The 19,417-nt window shown below is 57.3% G+C and overlaps 1 protein-coding gene across 1 annotated transcript in view; it reads right to left on the bottom strand.

Annotated features, from left to right (window-relative positions):
* The window catches only part of ADCY1 (adenylate cyclase 1), a 137,585-nt gene extending 122,903 nt beyond the window's left edge, over nucleotides 1-14,682 (bottom strand). Inside the window, exon 1 of the mRNA XM_012763424.3 lies at nucleotides 14,044-14,682. Coding sequence (XP_012618878.3) covers nucleotides 14,044-14,682 — 639 coding nt within the window. The remainder of the gene's footprint in view (nucleotides 1-14,043) is intronic.
* Nucleotides 14,683-19,417: the final 4,735 nt, after the last annotated feature.

Below are 19,417 nucleotides of genomic sequence, written 5' to 3' on the forward strand. Positions count from 1 at the left end.
CTGCAGAACCCCAGTGGACAGCCATCCTCTGCCTCCTACGGGGGACCTGGCCCCCGCCCAGCACAATGTGCCACAGGCAAGGCAGACACGCCCGCCTGGCTGTGTGGGGCCAGGGACATTGCACACCACATGCTGGCAAGGCAGTGAGCCGTCCTTCCTGGATGGCACCACCCTGACCACAGCCTCTGGGCTGGCTGTCACTTGTGAGGGGGCTGGAGAAGATGGCAAGACATCTAATACGATGGTGCTCCTGGACCCTGAAATCTCCACTGTGACCCTGAACCTCTCCATATGACCCGAGCATTGCCATATGTCCTTCCCTCGGTGCTTTCTGAGGAGCTGTCATCGTCGAGTGGATACAGCTTAGATCCAGCTTGTTCCATGAACATGGCACAGAGCACACTAGGATGTGTTCAGTGCTCAGAATCACCGAACACCTGGATGGGTGTGCGGAAAGGGTCAGGGCAGGAGGAGGGAGCTGGCGACACTGCGTGAGGGGTGGGGCGGCACTGGAGCCGCCAGAGCTGAGCTGGTGCAGCCCAAGGGGGGGTTTTGGGAGGTGCATGAAAACACGCACCACCTGACAACAAACATCACCTGAAAACATCACCGGAGTGGGCTTCTCACTGTGGGAGGGGAGGGGTGGTCACCAGGCTGACGCCACCCAGCCCTTAAAACAAAAACGTTAATCAAGAACAAAAGCTCCCTTTGAGACTGTCCACGTCTTAGCTTCCTTTCTCCCCTGGTTTCCTCCTAGAACACAGTGGGCTTAGATTACAAGCTTATGGCAAGGGGCCCACGGGTGGGATGGGGGCAGGGCACAAAGCAATGATGGGGCAGCTCATCAAGATGCCTCCCCTCCCGTGTGCATCAGAGCCCTCCCGCATCGGGGCAGGCCGGGGCTGCAGGAGGGACGCTGGGCCCCGTCTCTGCACTGCACAGAGGTGCCCGGGGCGCTGCCCCAGCCCGGGAGGCTCCACTCATAGGGAAGCACTGACGCGCTCTTCCCAACGCAGCTCCCCATGTCTGGGAGCGACAAATCTGTCCTTGCTAGAATGGGGCCGCCATGCACTGCTGTTAGGATGTCTGGGGGCCATCCTCACCAACAAAACCAACGCCCCCACGAGAAGCTTCAGACCCCCGGGGGCCCCTTGAAGGGAAAGTCTCCACCAGCCAAACCCCATCTCTGTGAGCTGGGGCAGTCTCCCCTCGGGAAAACCCACCGAGGGGCTGCTGAGAAGGGACTGCTGGGGAAAGACATTTGGGGAGGACTGTGCCCCGCCCAGGCTGCGTGCCCCACATCTTCCCAGACCCGGCATGTCCACCCGCCAACTGCACCTGCTGACGCACACACCACCCAGGGCTCGGGCTCTCCCAGGAAGCTCTCTGAACTCATGGCCAAAGGGGCATTTGGGTCAAAATAATGCCTGGCCCATTACAAGACAGTGGTGACGTGGCTCAGCACATGTCATAACGACAAAGGAGGTGGGCTCAGGGTCACTACAAGCTCCCCAGGGACCAGAGCTCTAGGTACTGCTGGACCCTGGGGGAGAGGGGGCCTCACTCCCACCCCACCCTGCTGGCCAGCCACCCTGGAGCAGCGGATCCCATTCTGGCCCTCCTCGGAAGTGGCCTGGTCCAGGCCACCCACATGCTACCACTGCACCCACCAGTCACATTAGCCCAGGGCCGCTTACCACTAGGCAGGCCCCGCATGGGCCTCGGCTGCTGGCCTTGCAGTCTGGACACCCTCCTTGGCCCTTGTGCTAGCCAAGGGCTGTGCTGGGCTGTGAGAGACGAAGGGAGCCCAGGTGTCCTCACCAGAGCCAGACCCTGCCCTGCCCCACCTTCTACCTGCACTACCTCTCTGTGCCTCACTCTCTCCCTCTGACTGATGGGCAGGTGGGTGACAACTATCATACCTACCAAATGAGCTTATCAGAGAGACCTAAGAAATAACCCCAAAAAGGGCACCCTGGAGAAGCCTTCATGGGACTGACCAGCCCAGGCAGGCGGAGCCTCCCAGGGAACAGGGCTCAGGTAGGCTGAGCAGCAGCATGTGCCCCGGACGCAGTCAGAGGCAGCAGGACCTGCCTGCAGGCCCTGGGGCATCTCTAATCACTCACGCACCACCTGAAAACATCACGGAGAAACCTCGCCAGAGCAAGCTTCTCACTGTGTGAGGGCAGGGTGGTCACTGGACCACATCCTGGGGGAGCCCTGAGACCTGTCCCCCAGATGTCCCACAGTTTTTGCAGAAACCATTGTCCCAACCTGACACCATCATCCCACACCCCGAAATACTTACCCCACCTCCCCTGGGCCATGTCCAGGGACAGCTGCCACTGCCCATGCCAGAACCTGCAAGTCCCCTGGCCTCTCTCCTCCCTCATGTCTTCATCAGTTCCTGCCCTGAAAGCCCCATGCCACCTTCTCTCCATCCCACTGCCCTGTACCACCCACAACTGGGCTGTAGCAAGAGTCCCTCTAGGCAGATCCTGCCATAAACCCAGGCTCCATCTCTCTGGCTCACTGCAGACTGCCGAGCCCTGGGCTCACCCCTGACCTGCCCATTATACCTCCACCCTGTGTGCAGGGCACGCAGCACACATATGTGCACACAGGCGCACACACAGAAGCACATGCCCAGCCACGCTAAGGCACATAGCCCCAGGCAGATCATGCTCTCAGGCACATTCCCCTCACAGCAGCCTCGGCCAAGAGGCTTTCTCAGAGCAGCCTCCTGACCCCTGGACTGGGCTAGGTGGTCTCCTCATCCCATGATACCCCAAGATTACCCTATTGGGGACAAAAACCTCTCTGCTGTACTCGCTCCCGTTTTCAACCTGCTGCCACCCTGGCTGCCCCAGCACAGGGTACCGAGCCGGGCAGTATTCAAACTAGTCGTGGGGACGGAGGAACAGCTGCGGTGCTGCGCTCCAAACCCGCCGGATCTGAGAAGAGGGCACGAGGGTGTGGATGCAGGGCCCTGCTGGGAGGGGGGTGCTCTCTCACATGAACACACAGCACTTTGGCCACAGGCCAATGGAGGAGCCCACCCCACACAACGGCTCCCGCTCAGCACTGGGTATATTCTCCTTGGCAGGTCCAGGGACTGCAGCCAGGCCACATCATTTCCCCAGCCTCCGGTCTGCGGGGCGGCCCTCTGCCCTCCCCCCGACTGGGCCCTCAGTGGACACATCCAGCCCTGCCTTGGTGCTGGACAGTGGCTGGGTGCTGCCTGTGCCGTCATTCTCTCTAGGCCGTGGCTGCCGCTTCAACGCTGCACACAAGTGTGTTCTTAAATTAACATAATTGCTTGTTAGCTTGTGTTAATAAAAGTGCTTTAGAATTAGCGTTGTTTGAAAGAGGACCTGCAGAACGCTGATAATTGTTGGAGCTGGTGATGGGTACTCAAGGAACACCTGTGCTGCTCTCTCTACTTTTGTGTGTGTTTTAAGTTTTTCATAATAAAAATAAGATTTTTAAAATCCGACGGGCTCTCCTTGAGTTCCTGTGGTCAGGCTTCTAATGCGTGAAGCTATGGTCATGGCCCCGGGCACAGATTCCCACAGGGACCTGGTAAGTAGTCAGCCCTGGGGCTTCCTGGGTAGCCCTTGGCACCCCAATTCTAAGGGGCACCCCACGCAGCCTGCTCCTTCACAGTGCCCTCTCCCGGCACGCCCAGCCTCTGCTCCCAGACCCTGCACGCCCACGTCTCCAGATGGGAGGACAGAGGAAACAGCGTTCATAGAGGCTGACAGGCAGACACCCGCAGGAAAGTGAGGAAGGAAGACAGATGTGAGCCCCCAGGCGGCTGAGCACCCTGGGGACAGCTCCCATCAAAGCCGAGCCACTCCACACATGCCTAACACATCCCTGCCCAAGGGATCAATGAATGACACGGTGACCATCTGAGCCTCCCTGAGAGGGAGACTCGTGCTCCAACACACCCGCCAGGAGCTCAGAACAGCCCCACTTCCAGTCTGCCCCGCCCCACCCATTGCACCTGCAGTGTCTTTGCACCTCTGCTCCCTTTGGACGCCTGGAACAGCTACACCATCGCCTGAACTTTGGGCACCACCCATGTCTAACCCTGGAACAAACCAAAGCTCAGGTGCTCGGCATCAGGGATGGTGCTCGGCATCAGGGATGGGCCCACCCCAAGGGACCCCGACAGTGGCAAGGCCCACCCTGCACCCGCAGGACACAGTCAGCGCTCAGGAAACATGTGTGACGTCTGCAAGTGCCTATTTTTAAAAATTAAATACCAGAGATATTTCAAAATCTTTAGGCTAAACCAATGTCTCCTCAGGTGTCTGCTCCTTTAGTTAATCATTCGCATCCCAGGGCAGGTATCATCTGAGAAAACAGCTGTCATGGGAAACAAGTTCAACAAGCGAGTATTTCAGATCCCTTTTTGAGGCCGCAACTGTTTCAGGAAGGCACGAGTTCTGGTAACAAGAGGACAGTTGCCTCGTGGGGGAGTGTAGGCAGAGGCACTAGCCATTTGTGAGAGTGTCACCACCGAGCGTGGCAGCACTGGCTCACGGCACCAGCAGGCACACGACACACGTCCGAGGTGACCACCCGGAATGCTCGTTGCCACATGCTCCCTACAAGAGCAGAACATTCCAGAGCAGGCTGCCCCCACTCCCCAGCACCTGCCACTGCCCAGTCTCCTGAACTTTCCATCGCCCTCCCAGGCAGACTGGCCCTGGCTCGGATGCACACTTGCTGGGGCAACCTTGCCTCCAGGAATGGATACTGAGCTGAGAAAGCCCACAGGTGCCCCACAGGCCGAGAGAGGAGCCCACCTGGTGGCGCAGCCGGGTGGCACTTCATGCGGAGAGCCTAGATGCTGGCCACAGGCTGGGGCTCTGGACCCAGCAGGTGGGTGGGGGAGAGCAGCCCCCAAAGAATGCAGAATGCAGCGTTACACAGGCTCACGGGGACAGCACAGGCCCAGCTGCCGGGGAAAGGTGCTGGAAAGACCGTGTGCAGAGAGGAGAGGTCAAGTGAGTCATCAGGACTGGTGGGCGAGGGCCAGCCAGGCATTCTGTCCTCGGTGTGGCCCTGCCGTGAGATGGCCATCCTTTCCGTCCAAGGTGCATGTCCGACATCCCACACTTGGGCATGCGGTGCCTCGGCCCCACAGAAGCTGCTGTGTGCATAATACCCCATATCTGAAGCATCGGTGCTTCGAGGAGGCACTGGAGTCAGTGTGTGACACATGAGCACAAGACACGATAGCAATCAGAGGAACCACATCATTAAGAAAAGGGCACTCAGGTGGCCAAGCACTGGGAAGCCAGGCCAGCTGACCACCATGCATCTGCATCTTCTCAGGCCACTCCCAGAGGCTGAAAAGCCTACATCAGAGAAGGAAACACTGAACTCTGATAACAGAGCTGCTTGTATTTTTAGAGCCAAAACAAAAAGTTGCATTCACATTCAGAATGTGCCACTAGTGTGACTTCCTCCTCTGCCAGGCTCGGAGGCTGGAGTGGGGCTCCCAGCACTTCTGCGGACCCCGTCACACTGCTGGCAGTGTCCTGTCCACCTGCTTCCAAGGTCCTCTGAATGTTACCAATGCCCTTGCACATATGTACACACACACGCATGCATGCATGCACACATAACATTCATACACACACACAGCATGTACATGCGGTCACACACATCCACATTCATGTATGTGCACGCATATGTACACACATGCATTAACACAGAGGTGCCACCTGGACGACTGTGTCCAAGCTCTGTGCAGTCACACCCGAGCCCTGGGAAGCAGACAGCTCTTCTCTCCTCAGCTCCACGCTTTCTCCCCAGCCCCCAGTGAAGGCAGAGGAAGCATTAAAGCTCTGGGATCAGAGCCACTCCTGCCATCCTCCTAATCTAGGGAGAGGGGATTGTTCAGGTCCGTGCTGCCTCAGCACAGAGCCGGACTGGACGCTGGGGTGGGCTTCCACGCTCCTTGCCCAGGGAATCCCCATGCCCCACACCGCCTTCCTGGGGCTGGTGCCTCCACATGGCAGGAGGAAACATACATCAGTAGGAGGGTGGGGTGCGGCCCCCTTAGCACAATGATGCAGAGGACCCCCAAGCCACACTGAGAAAGGGGCCCAGACAGGCCTGAAGAGGGCACCGGGAGCTGAAGGGTTAGAGGACAGAGGAGGAAGGCTGGGAGGGAAGAGGACAGGAGGAATGGGTTGGTGGAGGAGCTGCCACGCCCCAAGTGCCTGCCTTGGCCTGCCCTGGAGAGGGGCGCAGCTGAGCAGTGGGCAGCCCCACTCCCTTGCCTGCCGAGGGCTCTGGGTCCTGGCCCAGTCGCTGCCCCCACAGCTCTCTAGTTCCACGTGGATGTGCCCACCTTCCCACCAGCCTGCACCCCTGCAGCCTGGTCTCACTTCACAGGCCAGACTCTGAGCTTGCCCAAGGTGGCAGAGCTGGAGGTGCGGGTGACGGGCCCCAGCTGGGGTCTCTGCCGTAGCATTGCTGAGAAACAGGGCACAGACTGCCCTTCCCTCAGAGACCAGGATGGTGCATCTACCCGAAAAGAGGCACATACTAATAAAAGTGTGGGAAGCGTGGATAAGCACGTGTGAGTGCACATCAGTTTACAAGTATGCATGTGGGTATGCTCACGTGTGCATTCGTGTATAAGTACATGAATCTTTATAAGCAGGTGAGTGTGCATGTGTGAGTGCACTGAGTGAGCATGTGCGTGTGTGAGCCCGTGTGTAGTATAAAAATGAGTGTGAGAGTGCACGTGGGAGTGTTTGCGTGGGAGTGTGTATGAGTGTGTGAGTGTGCACTGGTGTATGAAGGTGTGTTCATATGTATGTACATGCTTGTGTGAGCATGTGCATGAGAATGAGTGTGACGCTATACATGTGGGAGTGTTTGGGTGTGTGCATGCAGGTATGTATGGGTTTATGGGTTTATGTGTGAGTGTATGTGAGTGTGTGTTATGCATGAACATGTGTGCACGTGTGTGTGAGCATGTGGATACGACTCACATCCTCAAATGGCTAAAACAGTGCCCTAGAGAGTGGGGAAGGTCTCTCCCCGTACCTTGCTCAGCCCATCGGTGTACACAGAGGAGGCTGTGGCCAAGGGAACAGGTCTCCCCACTAAGTGGTCACATGGAAGGGGCTGGGTAGCCAACCTGCTTCTTCTGCCCAAATCCCTGCCCCCGCCACTTCAGCCCCCATGCTGTTTGGGACTTGAAAACCTGGCTGTAAAGGGCCCAGCCTGGCATCATGGTCTCAGGTGCACTAGCCCCCACCTTGGTCACATGGCCATCTCTGACTGGGGCTGCTCTGCAGGGTGCCCCCACTATTACAGTTGGCAGAGAACACTCAGGCTGAACAAAGCACCTGCTACCTGAGTCCAGGGGGTCTCTTCCAACACCTGATCAAGACCATTGCCTTGCTTTGACTGTTCGGGTTCACTGAATAAGAGGCCAACAAGTAGGTCACTGGCTCCACACAGCTAGTGACAGTAAAAGGCAGCTCCCGCTTCACTGAGCCCAGAACAGTGCAGGGAGCACCTCCCAGGCACAACCCGCATGCAGCAGCTGGAGCACACATCTGTTCCACAAAACCACAGGAGGGAGCTACTGTTCCTATTGACAGTGGAGAAAACTGAGGCATGGGGGACCATCTCATGCACAAGGTCACACAGCTACACCAGGGCTCTGAGGTGCCGGGAGACCCACCCACCCACAGGCTCCCACCTGAGTTGGGAAATGGTCCAAGGATGTTTCTGGGTTCGGCGTCTGAGCCACTCCACTGCACCCCATGAACCCAAGGAGCTGAGCCATGGCCCTCGAGATCTCAGAGATGTGACAGGAGGGGACATCAGCCTAAAACCACCATTAGCTCCTGGAAAGGGCACACTTACAGCTTTGACAGCCGGTGGGCATAGTGGCAAGCAGACACAGGAGCCTGCTGACTGGTCACCTCTGGTTTCCTCCCGCCTCCTCAGGCTCACCCCTCCCCCTCTCCTTGGGACCTTGCTCCGCACTGTGCTCAGAAGAAGGGGCACGTCCTCAGTGTGGCTTTGCCCCTCTCTCTACTCCAGCAGCCCCTGTGGCTGGTCCTGGGGTCTTGGCTGAGCATCCATTCCTCAGGGGAGCCGCCTCCAGCCATTCTGTCTCGTTTGTCCCCTATGCACACCTTCAAAGGTCACACGAATGTCCCACATGGCACTGCATGCAGTCCTAGTTATGGAGCAGGGTCTCCCCCACAGGCTGTAACCTTCTGGAGGATGGAGTCTTGTTCCCTCTGTACCCCCAGCTCGGGCCTGGCACCCAAACACTGTCAGATCATAGAACTATCCCAGAGAAGCACGCACAGCCCCAGGCAGCTGCAGACTCTTCACAGTCGCCCCGCTCCAGCTCGGCTCAGGTCACCGAAGGAGCTGTGCCACCCTCCCACCCCCCCCCACCGCCCTCAGCCCGCCGTCCATCAGTAGGACTGGACTCCAACACAGGCCCAGGCTGGGGCTCCTTCTGCAGCACTATTCCTACTGGGCACATCGGGGGACAGGGAAAAGCCCCTGGGCCCACAGGACCACCTCAGAGGTAAAGCAAGCAGGAGCCCTGGCCCGATGCCCTGACGATTTTCTCTCACCCTTGACCAGGCCCATTTCCTGCTCACCTTTATCCTGGCTGCCCTGACAGGAAGCGTTTAGAGTCCGCTGCCCTTGGGGGAGCATAAGACAGGAGGCGTAAGGGAAACGACCAGGCTGTGAGAGGGAACACGCCCCCCTAGGAGAGAAACTAGGGGAGTGGGTTCCAGGGGAATCAGTGTCCCCTGCAGGATACTCCCTGGACACGGGCCTGCAGCTGGAGGGAGCAGCGAGATTGGAGAGGCACATGCAGCAGGACCAAAGCCAGCAGTGGGGAGCCCAGCAGTGTGGCGGTAGCGACCAGGGCAGTCACGAGACTGGCCTTGGGAAGTGGCCAGCCAAGGACAAGGATACCACCTGCGGATGTCACTCCTCACCAAAGCAGGGGGCAGGGAAGCCCACTCCACACCCAGCTCAGCCCCTGCACCAGGAAAGGCACTCACCTATCACCCTCCCTGACCCTGACCCTGACCCTGACCCTGGCCCTGACACTGGCCCTGTCCCTGTAAGCACTCGGCTCAGCCAAGACAGGTGGGTGCACAGGCAGGTGAGTATTCCACGGTAACAGGACCAGGCTAGGAACAGTGGGCAGAAAGGGACCAGTGGGAGGTTCTGGAGCAGAGGCCAGTGGGGGAGGAGGGCCAGCCAGAGGGGGTGTGGTCCACCAAGGGGAGGGGCCGGTGAAGGAGGTGGAACCAGCGGAGGGAGGGGCCGTCGGGGCTTGGCGGTTGGAGGGCAGGGCATGGGGACAGACTCCCCCGGTGAAGCAAGCACTGAGCCGGGAGGACGCGCTGTGTTGGGCAGTGAGCACAGCCGCGCAAAGGCCTGCGGCTTGGCGTCGCCAGAGCACACCTAGGCCACAGGCTCTGCCATGAACAACCAGGTCATCCAGGGCCCCACGCGCTGCGATTCTGCGCGCTGGTTTAGGCTGCTTCGCCTCCCAGCAGCTCACGGTTCTGCACAAGAGCTCAGGCAGAACTGGAGCTGCACAGGGGAATTTCGGCTGACTCCCATTTATTTCTCGGCGATAATCGTGATTTCTGTTACCCTGCCTACGGCTAAGAACTAGGCAGAAACTGAAATATATTTAATTTACAATGGTAAGCAACTAAATTGAAAACACATTCTGCTCACTACAATGGACACTTACTACTTTAAAAATAAAATAAGAATACAGTAATCCTAACACTAGTCAAAAAGCAGGTATTTCGAGGCTGTGTGGAGGGAGGTAACACAGGGAGGACGCTCCCAGCTGGCAGGGGCTGTGTCTGCCTCCTGCACGCAGCTGCACCCTCCTCCTCCCAGGCATGTAAGGGGGCAGGGCAGGAGGGGGACCCCTGTGGGTGGGGTGGGGACCCTGAGCCAACAGCCAGCCCTGCCCCTGCCCAGGGCGCCCTTATCCTGAGATCCCCTCCTCCTCCACAAGCACTTCAGGCAATGATCTCCTCTTCCACACTCCTGCCTTTACTTCCCCACCAACTCCCTGCCCCTCAGTGTCCCTGAGCATGCCAACATCAGGGAGCTCAACACCTCCTCCCCAGGTGCCCCCTCTGGGGCTAAGTCTGTGAGTGGCATCAGCAAGGACATGGCTCAGACATCTGGCACCTCCCCTCTCCACTCCTCCCCATCCCCCACGTCTGGGCACTCACCCCACGCCCCCAGCCCACCCTGGCAGGCCTTCCCCACTTCTGACTCTAAGCAGGCTGTGGAAGCTCTTGAACAGGATGCTTTTAGTCCTGTCACTCAGCTAAGTAAAAATGAATTGTTGTATTTTGTTTAGCTACAACCAGTGGCCCAAAAGCAAGGGGCTGGGAGAGGGAAAGAATTCAGTTCTGGCCAACATTCATCAATGGCACTTATTTATGGGTACCTCCTCAGTGCTGGGGCCAACCGGGAACAAGACTGTTGCCCCCAAAGTCCTATCTGCTCTGGGACGTCAGTATCAGGCACATCCTCTGGGGGAGGAGCTGAGCATAGTTACTGAATTCCACCTGTGCTGACAGCTGTGCACCTGGCTTTCTGAGTTCTCTCCTCTGCCCCCCAGAGTCCTGGGCTGGCCTGGGTTCTACAGAGGAGGAACAGGATGCCCCAAACCACACTCGCTGCATCCTCAGAGCCCTGTGCACCAAAAGTGGCACAGGAATGCTGTAGGAGACCCCAGGGTCTTCCTGCAGAGGAACAGAGTCTCTAGAAAAAGAACAAAGGGACTTGCTCCACAGCAAGGAGCAGGGACCTGATCCCAGGCCTCAGTCCGAAGTGCAGGCTTTCCCCAGCCTCCTCAGGGCTATATCCTTGACAAGGGGGCATTGAAAGGTTGGAATCTGAGGGGAGGGGCTCCTTCGCCCAGCGAGCCAGCCTGGCTCTGGAGCAACTGGCACCTGGTGTTTTCATCCAGCTCAGAACCAGGAGACCACGTTGGGGACCTCACACCCTGAAGCAGCATCCTGCTGTTCCCAGCCCCTGCACAGACTCCCACATTCATTCGGTCCATCTTTCAGCCTCCTGGGGCATCCCCCCGGGCCCAGCATGGCTGCTACCTGCCTGGAAGTCAATACCGAGGACATATCACTGTCAGCAGGTGACTGCACTGCAGAGTGGCAGGGGTCTGAATGGAGGCGGGTGGTAACGCCGTGAACAGCAGCAAACACCGATGCTTCGTAAATGTGTGGCATCTTCTTCATTCATCTCAAGTACCAAGTTGCAGAGCTCAGTAAGGACAGATTTCAAGGGCTCCTGGAATTCTCTAATTGGGAGACACAATCTCTGGGGGATCACAGACCCCTCCCGTATGTTTCCCTGCATTGATCACTATGTATCTATCAAAATCACTACCACCAGGCCAGGCGCAGTGGCTCACGCCTGTAATCCTAGCACTCTGGGAGGCCGAGACGGGCGGATTGCTCGAGGTCAGGAGTTCGAAACCAGCCTGAGCAAGAGTGAGACCCCGTCTCTACTATAAATAGAAAGAAATTAATTGGCCAACTAATATATAGAGAAAAAATTAGTCGGGCATGGTGGCACATGCCTGTAGTCCCAGCTACTTGGGAGGCTGAAGCAGGAGGATCGCTTGAGCCCAGGAGTTTGAGGTTGCTGTGAGCTAGGCTGACACCACGGCACTCACTCTAGCCTGGGCAACAAAGCGAGACTCTGTCTCAAAAAAAAAAAAAAAAAATCACTACCACCTGTACAGACACTGGACTTGAATACCAACATTCTAAAGAGGCCAAATGATTTAGAAGTGGCGGAAGATTTCCAATACATGCTGCTTTTCCAAAAACTTTTCACCTTCACTACAACCCTACAGGGGGTCAATATGCCCTTTAAAAAGGTGGGGAACCAGAAACTCAATGCGGGAAGGGTTGTACGGCCCAGGGAGTCACAGCTAGTAGCAGGGAAACCCAGATGTCTGCTCCCTAACAATCGCTGCTCCCAGCAGGGGCTTCCTTCCCCCCTAGAGTCACAGCAGCAAGTGCTCAGCTTATCCCCGGGCAGGGGCAGAGCTCTCCTGTCCAGAGGCACCTTTAAAGACTCTCACTTCACTGTCTTTTAAATCTTTAATTCTATAACAGGAATGACTAGAGGCTATATAAGAAAATTCTTTATTTAAAAAGGAAAAGACAATAATACATCCATTTATTGCACCAGCTGCCTCGCTGGTGTACGCAGGGAGAATGCAGTGTGGCTAAGATCACTGGGCTTCCCGGGGACCAGGCTCAACCCCTCCCCATTCTCCCACTGCCCTGGCCTCTAGCAGGAGTGGGGAAGCGATCTTTCGGACACCAGTCTGGATACGGGGGCCAGCATGAGGCCCAGGCTAAACACATTCAGCTGGGAACTTAGGGGTGAGGAGGTATGGAGTGGCCCCCTGAGAATGGTCAGGCAAGGCCCATGTGCTGCCCACAGGAGGCAGTGAAAGAGCCTGCTGGAGAACCCTGGCCCTCCTCCCCTCCCTGGGGCATGCAGTTCTCTGCCATTTCCCTTTTCCATGCCTTTACCCACGCCCTTTTGTCTCTAGCCTTCACCTCTGCTTCTCTTCCTCTTTTCCCCACCTCCCAACCCCCTCCTTGCCAGTTTGACTCCATGTACTCCCCCTTCCCTCCCATCCCCTGCCCATGGATTTGAGCACATGCTGGTCTGTCTCTGGCCCTAAAACACAAGTCCCATGATGTCTCTGTCCCTGTGCCAGGCTGTGCATTCGATGGCCCCCGCTGACCATGTGCTGCCCCTGGCATCACAGTCTGGGGACACCTCCCTAGGTTCTTGGGTGTTGGTCCCATTGGTCCCCCAAGCCAGGCTGTCTGACTCCCTCACCACCACCACCACCCCACCACCCCACTCCGCCCCACATTATTCTTCCTTAACCTCTCTCTGTTTCCCTCTGTCTGGCTTCCTGGGTGACCCCTTGTCTCTCCCCCAGCGGTTCCCACCACTGCCTCCTTTCCTTATATGGGTCCCCCACCCCATCCCATTCACACCGCCCTCCTGGCAAACTGCAGCTAGAGGCAGAAACAAAACCCTCCTCAGGGCCATCTAATGCCTCCCCACATACCGCCTCTGCCGGCGTGAAGGGCGTTGGGCAAGGGGAAGCTGCTAGAGCCCCAAGGGGCAAAGGCCCCCAGGTCCACTTCCTCTGGCAGATGGAGGAGCAGGGACCCAGGAAAACCCTGAGGAAGGCGAACGGTGTCCCCCTTGCAACCATCTCGCCCACCTGACTGGGGGAAGACAGTGACAAAGTTCGGGCACTGCGGAGCCAGGGTCAGGGCGACCGCGAGCGAGCGAGGGCGGCAGGGACTAGACTGTGTTTGACCTTGGCAAACCCTGCCCCTTCTGGGCTGGAGTCGGTCCGCGATAAGGCGGCCAGGGAGACTGAAGGGGCCAAAGTCCTTTGCTACCGCCCACAGACTCCCCTCAGGTCCGCAGGACTGTGAGGCGAGCCTCGCACGCGCTCGGCGCGCGGGGAGAAGCCCCGGGCTGCGCGCACAGCTAGCCATGGAGCCCGACCCGGAGCCCGCTCTCCTCGCCCGCTCTGCTCGCCCGCTCTCAGTCCCTCCGCCGGGATAGGTGCAGCAAAACAGCGGCAGACCCCTGGGGTCCCCGCTTGGCGGCTCACCAACTGCCTGACCTTGGGCCAATCCTTTCCCTCTCTCCACACCCGTCTCCCGTCTCCACACTCCACGCCCAGGGGCGCTTTGTGGACAGTAACTCTGAAGAGAGCCCGGCCCGAGGGTGCCAGCCCCGACTGTGTCCCCAACTCGTTGAAGTGACCTTGACCACCACCACCCCCAGTCGGGGCCTCAGTTTCCCTTCCCGCCCAATATGAAGGAGAGCGCCCGACTCCAAGCATTCCCAGTCCCGCCCGGGCAGGTGTGTCCAAGACCAGAGAGGGGGGCGCGCCGCAGCACTTACCGTCCTCCAGAGACGTGGGCGCTTGGCGGGGACCAAAGTGGCTGTGACCAGCAAGTGCGAGAAGGCCACCAAGATCCCGAAGCCGATGGCCAGCAGGCTGCGCACGGGCAGCAGGGCATAGGACACGAAGGTGACCAAAAGGAGCTGCCAAACACCCTGTTCCGCGGTCGCCGGTCCCCCGGCCGTCCCGGCGGCGCCCCGGGCGGGGCCGCCCAGCGCGAAGGGGCAGCAGAGCAACGCGAAGGTGAGGCTGAAGAACAGCGCCAGCTGGCCGACCTGCTGCAGCTGGGGCACCTGCAGGGACCGGACGTTGGTGACCACGAGCAGCGCCAAGAAGAGGACGCAGTGCACGGGGTGCGAGCCCTTGGCCAGGCCGGGCGCCGGCCCCGGCGCGCCCAGCAGCTCGGCCAGCGCTAGCGCGCCCGCCAGCAGGCTGAGCACCGCCAGCGCCTTGAGCGTGGCCGCCTGCTCCAGCCGCAGCGTGTAGCCGCGGAACAGCGCCTCCAGCTCGGGGCAAGCGAACTCCTCGTCGCACGCCCGGAGCCCGCGCCGGCCGCCTGGCCCGGCCGCCCGCTCGGCGCCCCCAGGCTCGCCCGCGCCGCCTCCGCCGCCGCCTCCGCCGCGCGGCGCCCCCGCCATCTCAGCGCCATGCAGCGGCCGCGGCCGCGGGCGCGCCCCTCGCCGGCCCGGGGCGCCGGGGCGCGGGCGGCGGCGCCGGGGCGGGCGGGCGGCGGGCGGCGAGGCGCCGGGGCGCGGGGCGGGCGGAGTTGGGGCGCCGGCTGCCCCGCGCGCGCGCCCGGAGCGCGTCCCCTCCCGCCCGCCGCGCCTGCGCACTGGGGCCCGCCCGCGCCCCGGCCGCGGTCCTCGGCGGCGACCGCGCTACGACAGTCGATCCCGGGAGCCGCCAACCTGGGTGCAAATAGCCTGTACCCCAACTCCGTGCCAGCGTTCCCGCCCGCCAGAGGGGCCGTGTGACCGCGAGTGCCCCTCCAAGCCTCAGTTTCCCCACCGGACACAGTGGAACGCACCCATTGGCCTCGCCTAAGGCATTAAAAATGCTGAATCCTGCGAAATTCCCCAGGGTTTTTGTTTTTTTTGGGGGGATGTAAATCTTGCGAAGTATGTGCCTTTTCCCCCTTCCCCCGCCAATAAAACCAGGTCACTCAATTTGAAAGGAGCCTGCGCTGGACTTTGGTCCCTGGCCAGGGCCCTGAGAAGCGGAGAAGCGACACCTGGTGACTCCAGGGGCCAGAAGGAAGGTGGGGGCTGGCAGCATCTGGCCGCTTCGCACGCACACAGGACCCTTCACGGGGCCAGTCTTCCGTGAGCTCCTGCAGCCCTGTGCACAGGTGTGGGGTGCGGGAGCTGGGCTAGCTAGGGCATGGAGGGATGGAGTCAGAGAAACGCGGCCCCCAGGGGTAGGCCCAAGGGGTCCCTTCTAGGTGCTGAACTGAGCCAGGGTAAGGTCCTGGCAGGGCTCTGTCGGGAGAAGAAGGTGTGAGGCCGTAGGTGCAAGGATGGGGCAAGAGATGACAGGAGAAGGGGCGCTGCCGTTTGCCCTAAAGAGAAGCTGGACGCCCAAGTGATAGCAAGGTGTTTTCTCCAGCAGGACAAATGGCAGGGAAGGTCCCGCTGGCACGTGGCAGTTACAACGGGTTCCCACCGCTTAACATTCTTGTGCTTGTGCTTCAAGTATATTGTCTCTTTGGGTGCTCAAGGTGGCCCAGTGGGGTCCCTGCCTCTATCCCCCTTTCTAGTAAGGATCCCCGTTGATCAGCTCCCTTCAGAGGGCCTGGAAAGGAGTAAGGACTGCAGGAGGCCCCGCCCCTCCATTAACTGGGCTGCTTCTCATGCGTGGGAGTGGATGGACCAGGAACTGGGGATGCCATGAAATCATTGAGACCAGGAGACCAGGCCCCTGCAGGAGACCCCGCTTCCAGAAACCTGGGTTTAATCGATCTGCCCAGGCAGTGGTCTATTTTAAAGTACCCCAGGGATTCCAGTGGCTCTCAAGGATTTCAACACTGCCCCAGATGATGTTATATTGGCACAAGGATTACAATTTGAGGCATTTCCATTTTCTCTGGAATCAGGATTCAGCTGAACCTCATGACATTGCCATTTTTGTAAAACTTTCAAAGTGATCACACATTAACTCTTTCATATGCTTCAACCTGATAGTTGTAGATGATGGTACCTCACATCTCTGCCTATGGTAGGGACACTTTCCTATCCCTTGTTCCCAACAGCTCACACCAAAGGCCCTCAGCAAACACTTGATGACCAGCTGGCCCCTCCTCCTGGAATGGCCTCCCCAGCAGAGCATCTTCTCTGTGAAGCCTTCCTGGTTCCCTCTGGCACAGCTAATTGCTTTCTCCCCAGTCCCCAATCTCCCAGGAAAGTTCATACCCACCAGTCCATAGCCTCATTTGCTCTCCTTCTGTCTTCCCCCTCCCCTCTTTGAGCTGAAGCCCCTAGAGAGCAGCACTGACACTAGGAAGGTGGCCTGGCCCAATCCATTTTTGTCACTGACTTGGTAAAGCACCATCTTCCCTCCCCCAGATCCCCTGCTTGTCCCCAAATAGTAGCAAAGTCTGCAAGATTTTTCAAGTATTAAGTGTGAAGTGTAGATCTTCTTGTTAAATGCTGTGGTGTGTTTTTATATCTTAATGGTTTTATGAAAGCAAAACTGAATAAAGCTGAATAATATCCAAAAATGATCAACCTATGTGAAAATGAAAGTAGTATGATAAAGTTGTCTAGGTGCACAGTTCACAAATAAATAGCAAATACTTGCACCTATTTTGACTATCGACTCTTCCCCCACTTAAAAGATTTTATTGGCAGGATTGGCATTAATTGCTTTCAAAGCATTTCAAAAATAAGGATTTATGCCGGGGTTTGGATGAAAAGAGATTCATTCATGGGTACAATACCCTTTGCATACTGCCACACATGCCCATTCTAATAAAGTATTCAGGGCTACGTGGTGTGGTATGGTTTACGCACATTCTCCCCTCTGTCAATTCACTGACACCCCATGGCATGTTGGAAGGCAAATTTTCTCCCCCTTGTTTTGTTGAAGAAGAAGCAGAGACCTACAGACTCTCCGGAGTTGGCCCCAAGTCACAGAGAGGATGTGCCAGTCTGGTGGGAGATTGGAGCCTCTCACTCCAACCCACGCTGCTGAGCCCTGGGCGGGAGGAGTCTGTGGCGGTTGTCGTCATGGTATGGACTTGCACTGCGAATATGTTGATGCTCTCTCCCCCTCGTCAGGTTGGAAAGAGAAGGACTTCAAATGGAAAGTGTGCACCAGGGATGGCAGGGAAGTTATCTGAGACACAAGTGTTTGCACCTCATGCTCTCGGTGGGTCTCGTAGGTTGAATTGTATGCCCCCCCCATAAATTCATATGCTGAAGTCTAACCCCCACCGCCTCAGAATGTGACCGTGTCTTAAAGTAATCATTGCAAGTGTAATTCTTTAAGATGAGGCTATGTTGGAGTAGTGTCAGCCTCTCATCCAGTAGGACTGGTGTACTTATAAAAGGAGAAATTTGGACACAGACACGCACACAGGGAGAGCACCACGTGAAGCCTGGACCGATGCTGCCACAGGACAAGGAACCTCCGGAAGCTGGGAGAGAGGCCTGGAGCAGACACTTCACTGGAGCCATCAGAGAAGCCAGCCCTGCCAAAACCTTGGTCTCAGACTGCCAGCCTCCAGAACTGTGAGGTAATAAATGTCTATTGCTTAAGCCACGCAGGTCTTTTGTTATGGCAGTCCCAGTAAACGCATACACCTAGCACATGGTCTGTCCTGCACGATGCTCCATGTCGCAGTGGGTAAATATTAAACAGCAGCCACGGGTCCATGAGGATCACAGGAAGAAATTCTGTACCTCTAGGGAGCACCTGCCTCCCCCACCAGAGGTCAGCCATGTGGTGTCTGCATGTCGCGGAGAATGAGCACTCAGTTACCTCCTTATAGCCACAGGTACGCTTTTCTCTCAACAAAAGCAAATTAATAGGACAATTTGGGGCCACTTGTTCACATGGTGGGGCTCGCGGTGGTCTCCCCCTTTGGCACAGGAGGCTGGTGTTGCGCTCCATGCTGCAGTAGTGACGCTGGGTTTCCCTGTGGTTATTCGCCATTTACAAATCGCTCCTGTCTGTCTTTGCATTGGAAGAGCCCTGGCCTTCGGAGAAACTAAACCAACTGCCCAGATTATGGTAGTGGTGCAGGGTGGGCCCCGCCTGGAGCCTCAACCCATGTGACCCAGGTCCAGCTCACGGCCACAGCAGGAGGGAAGGGGACCATAGTGCTGTGGCTAAAAGAGTGTAGATCCTGAGTTGGGTTGTTGGGCTAATGTCTCAGTGCCACCCCTCCCAGCTCTGTGACTTTGAGCACGTTACTCAACCTCTCTGCATTTCATCTCTTCTGTGGGTTGGGGATTTAGTCCCTAGCTCCCATGGTTATTGTGGGAAAAAGAGGCCCACATGCATACAAAGCCTGCACTTCATACACAAAAAGTAAAGACAAAATTTCTCCTCTAACAATTCAATGTTTTATGTACACAGAAATGAGAGTATCATTCAAATTATTTGAGCTAAGTGTATCAGTTCAGACCTTCTGGACAGTGACCATAACAGCCAGGGAAGCCACCTAACCCAGCTTCTGTCCTGGGAAAGCACATTGATCTCCACTAACCCCAGCCAGACATTTGGCTTTTGGATGAGTGCATATCATACTCCACTCCCACTGCATATTTTGGGACAAAATTTCCCTTGTGAATCTGTGGGAGAGAGCAACTTCTACATTGATTGACTTCGAGCCACTTGTGAAAATGAGGCTGGTCAGGAAAGAGGTTGTTGATTCGTGTCTATAGGATATTCAGTAAAGTTAATTTTGTCAAAGCAATTTCTGGGTAATCACATGATCCACATGACAGTCTCAAAATGTTGAAACACCCCAAATCGCTGGCATGATGGAGTCAGGCCTTAGGCTGCAGCCTCCTTCCCACCCACCCCCTTTGCAGGGGCAGCTCCCAATACCCGCGCACCTGGTGCAGGACACAGCATTTGTCCCTGCCCTTCTCTGGGTATTTCCTCACGTTCTTGTTTGCTTGGAGTATATGGGGAACACAAAGGGGTCTTTAATTCCCTGTGGTTGGCAGTTAGGAGCCATAGCATGTATCTGTTTAGGACTCCTCTAGATAAAAAGTATCAGAAATCTCCAACTCAAACTACCTTAATCCAAATCTATGAGGACACATTGGCTCTGGTAGCAGAAGGCCCAAGGATGGCAGATCACATCCACATTCAGCATTGAGTGGCCAAACTGAGTCGAACCCACAGCTCTAGAGAAGGCTGCTA

This window comes from Microcebus murinus, chromosome 9 (genome assembly GCF_040939455.1).
Source record: "Microcebus murinus isolate Inina chromosome 9, M.murinus_Inina_mat1.0, whole genome shotgun sequence".
NCBI lineage: Eukaryota > Metazoa > Chordata > Mammalia > Primates > Cheirogaleidae > Microcebus > Microcebus murinus.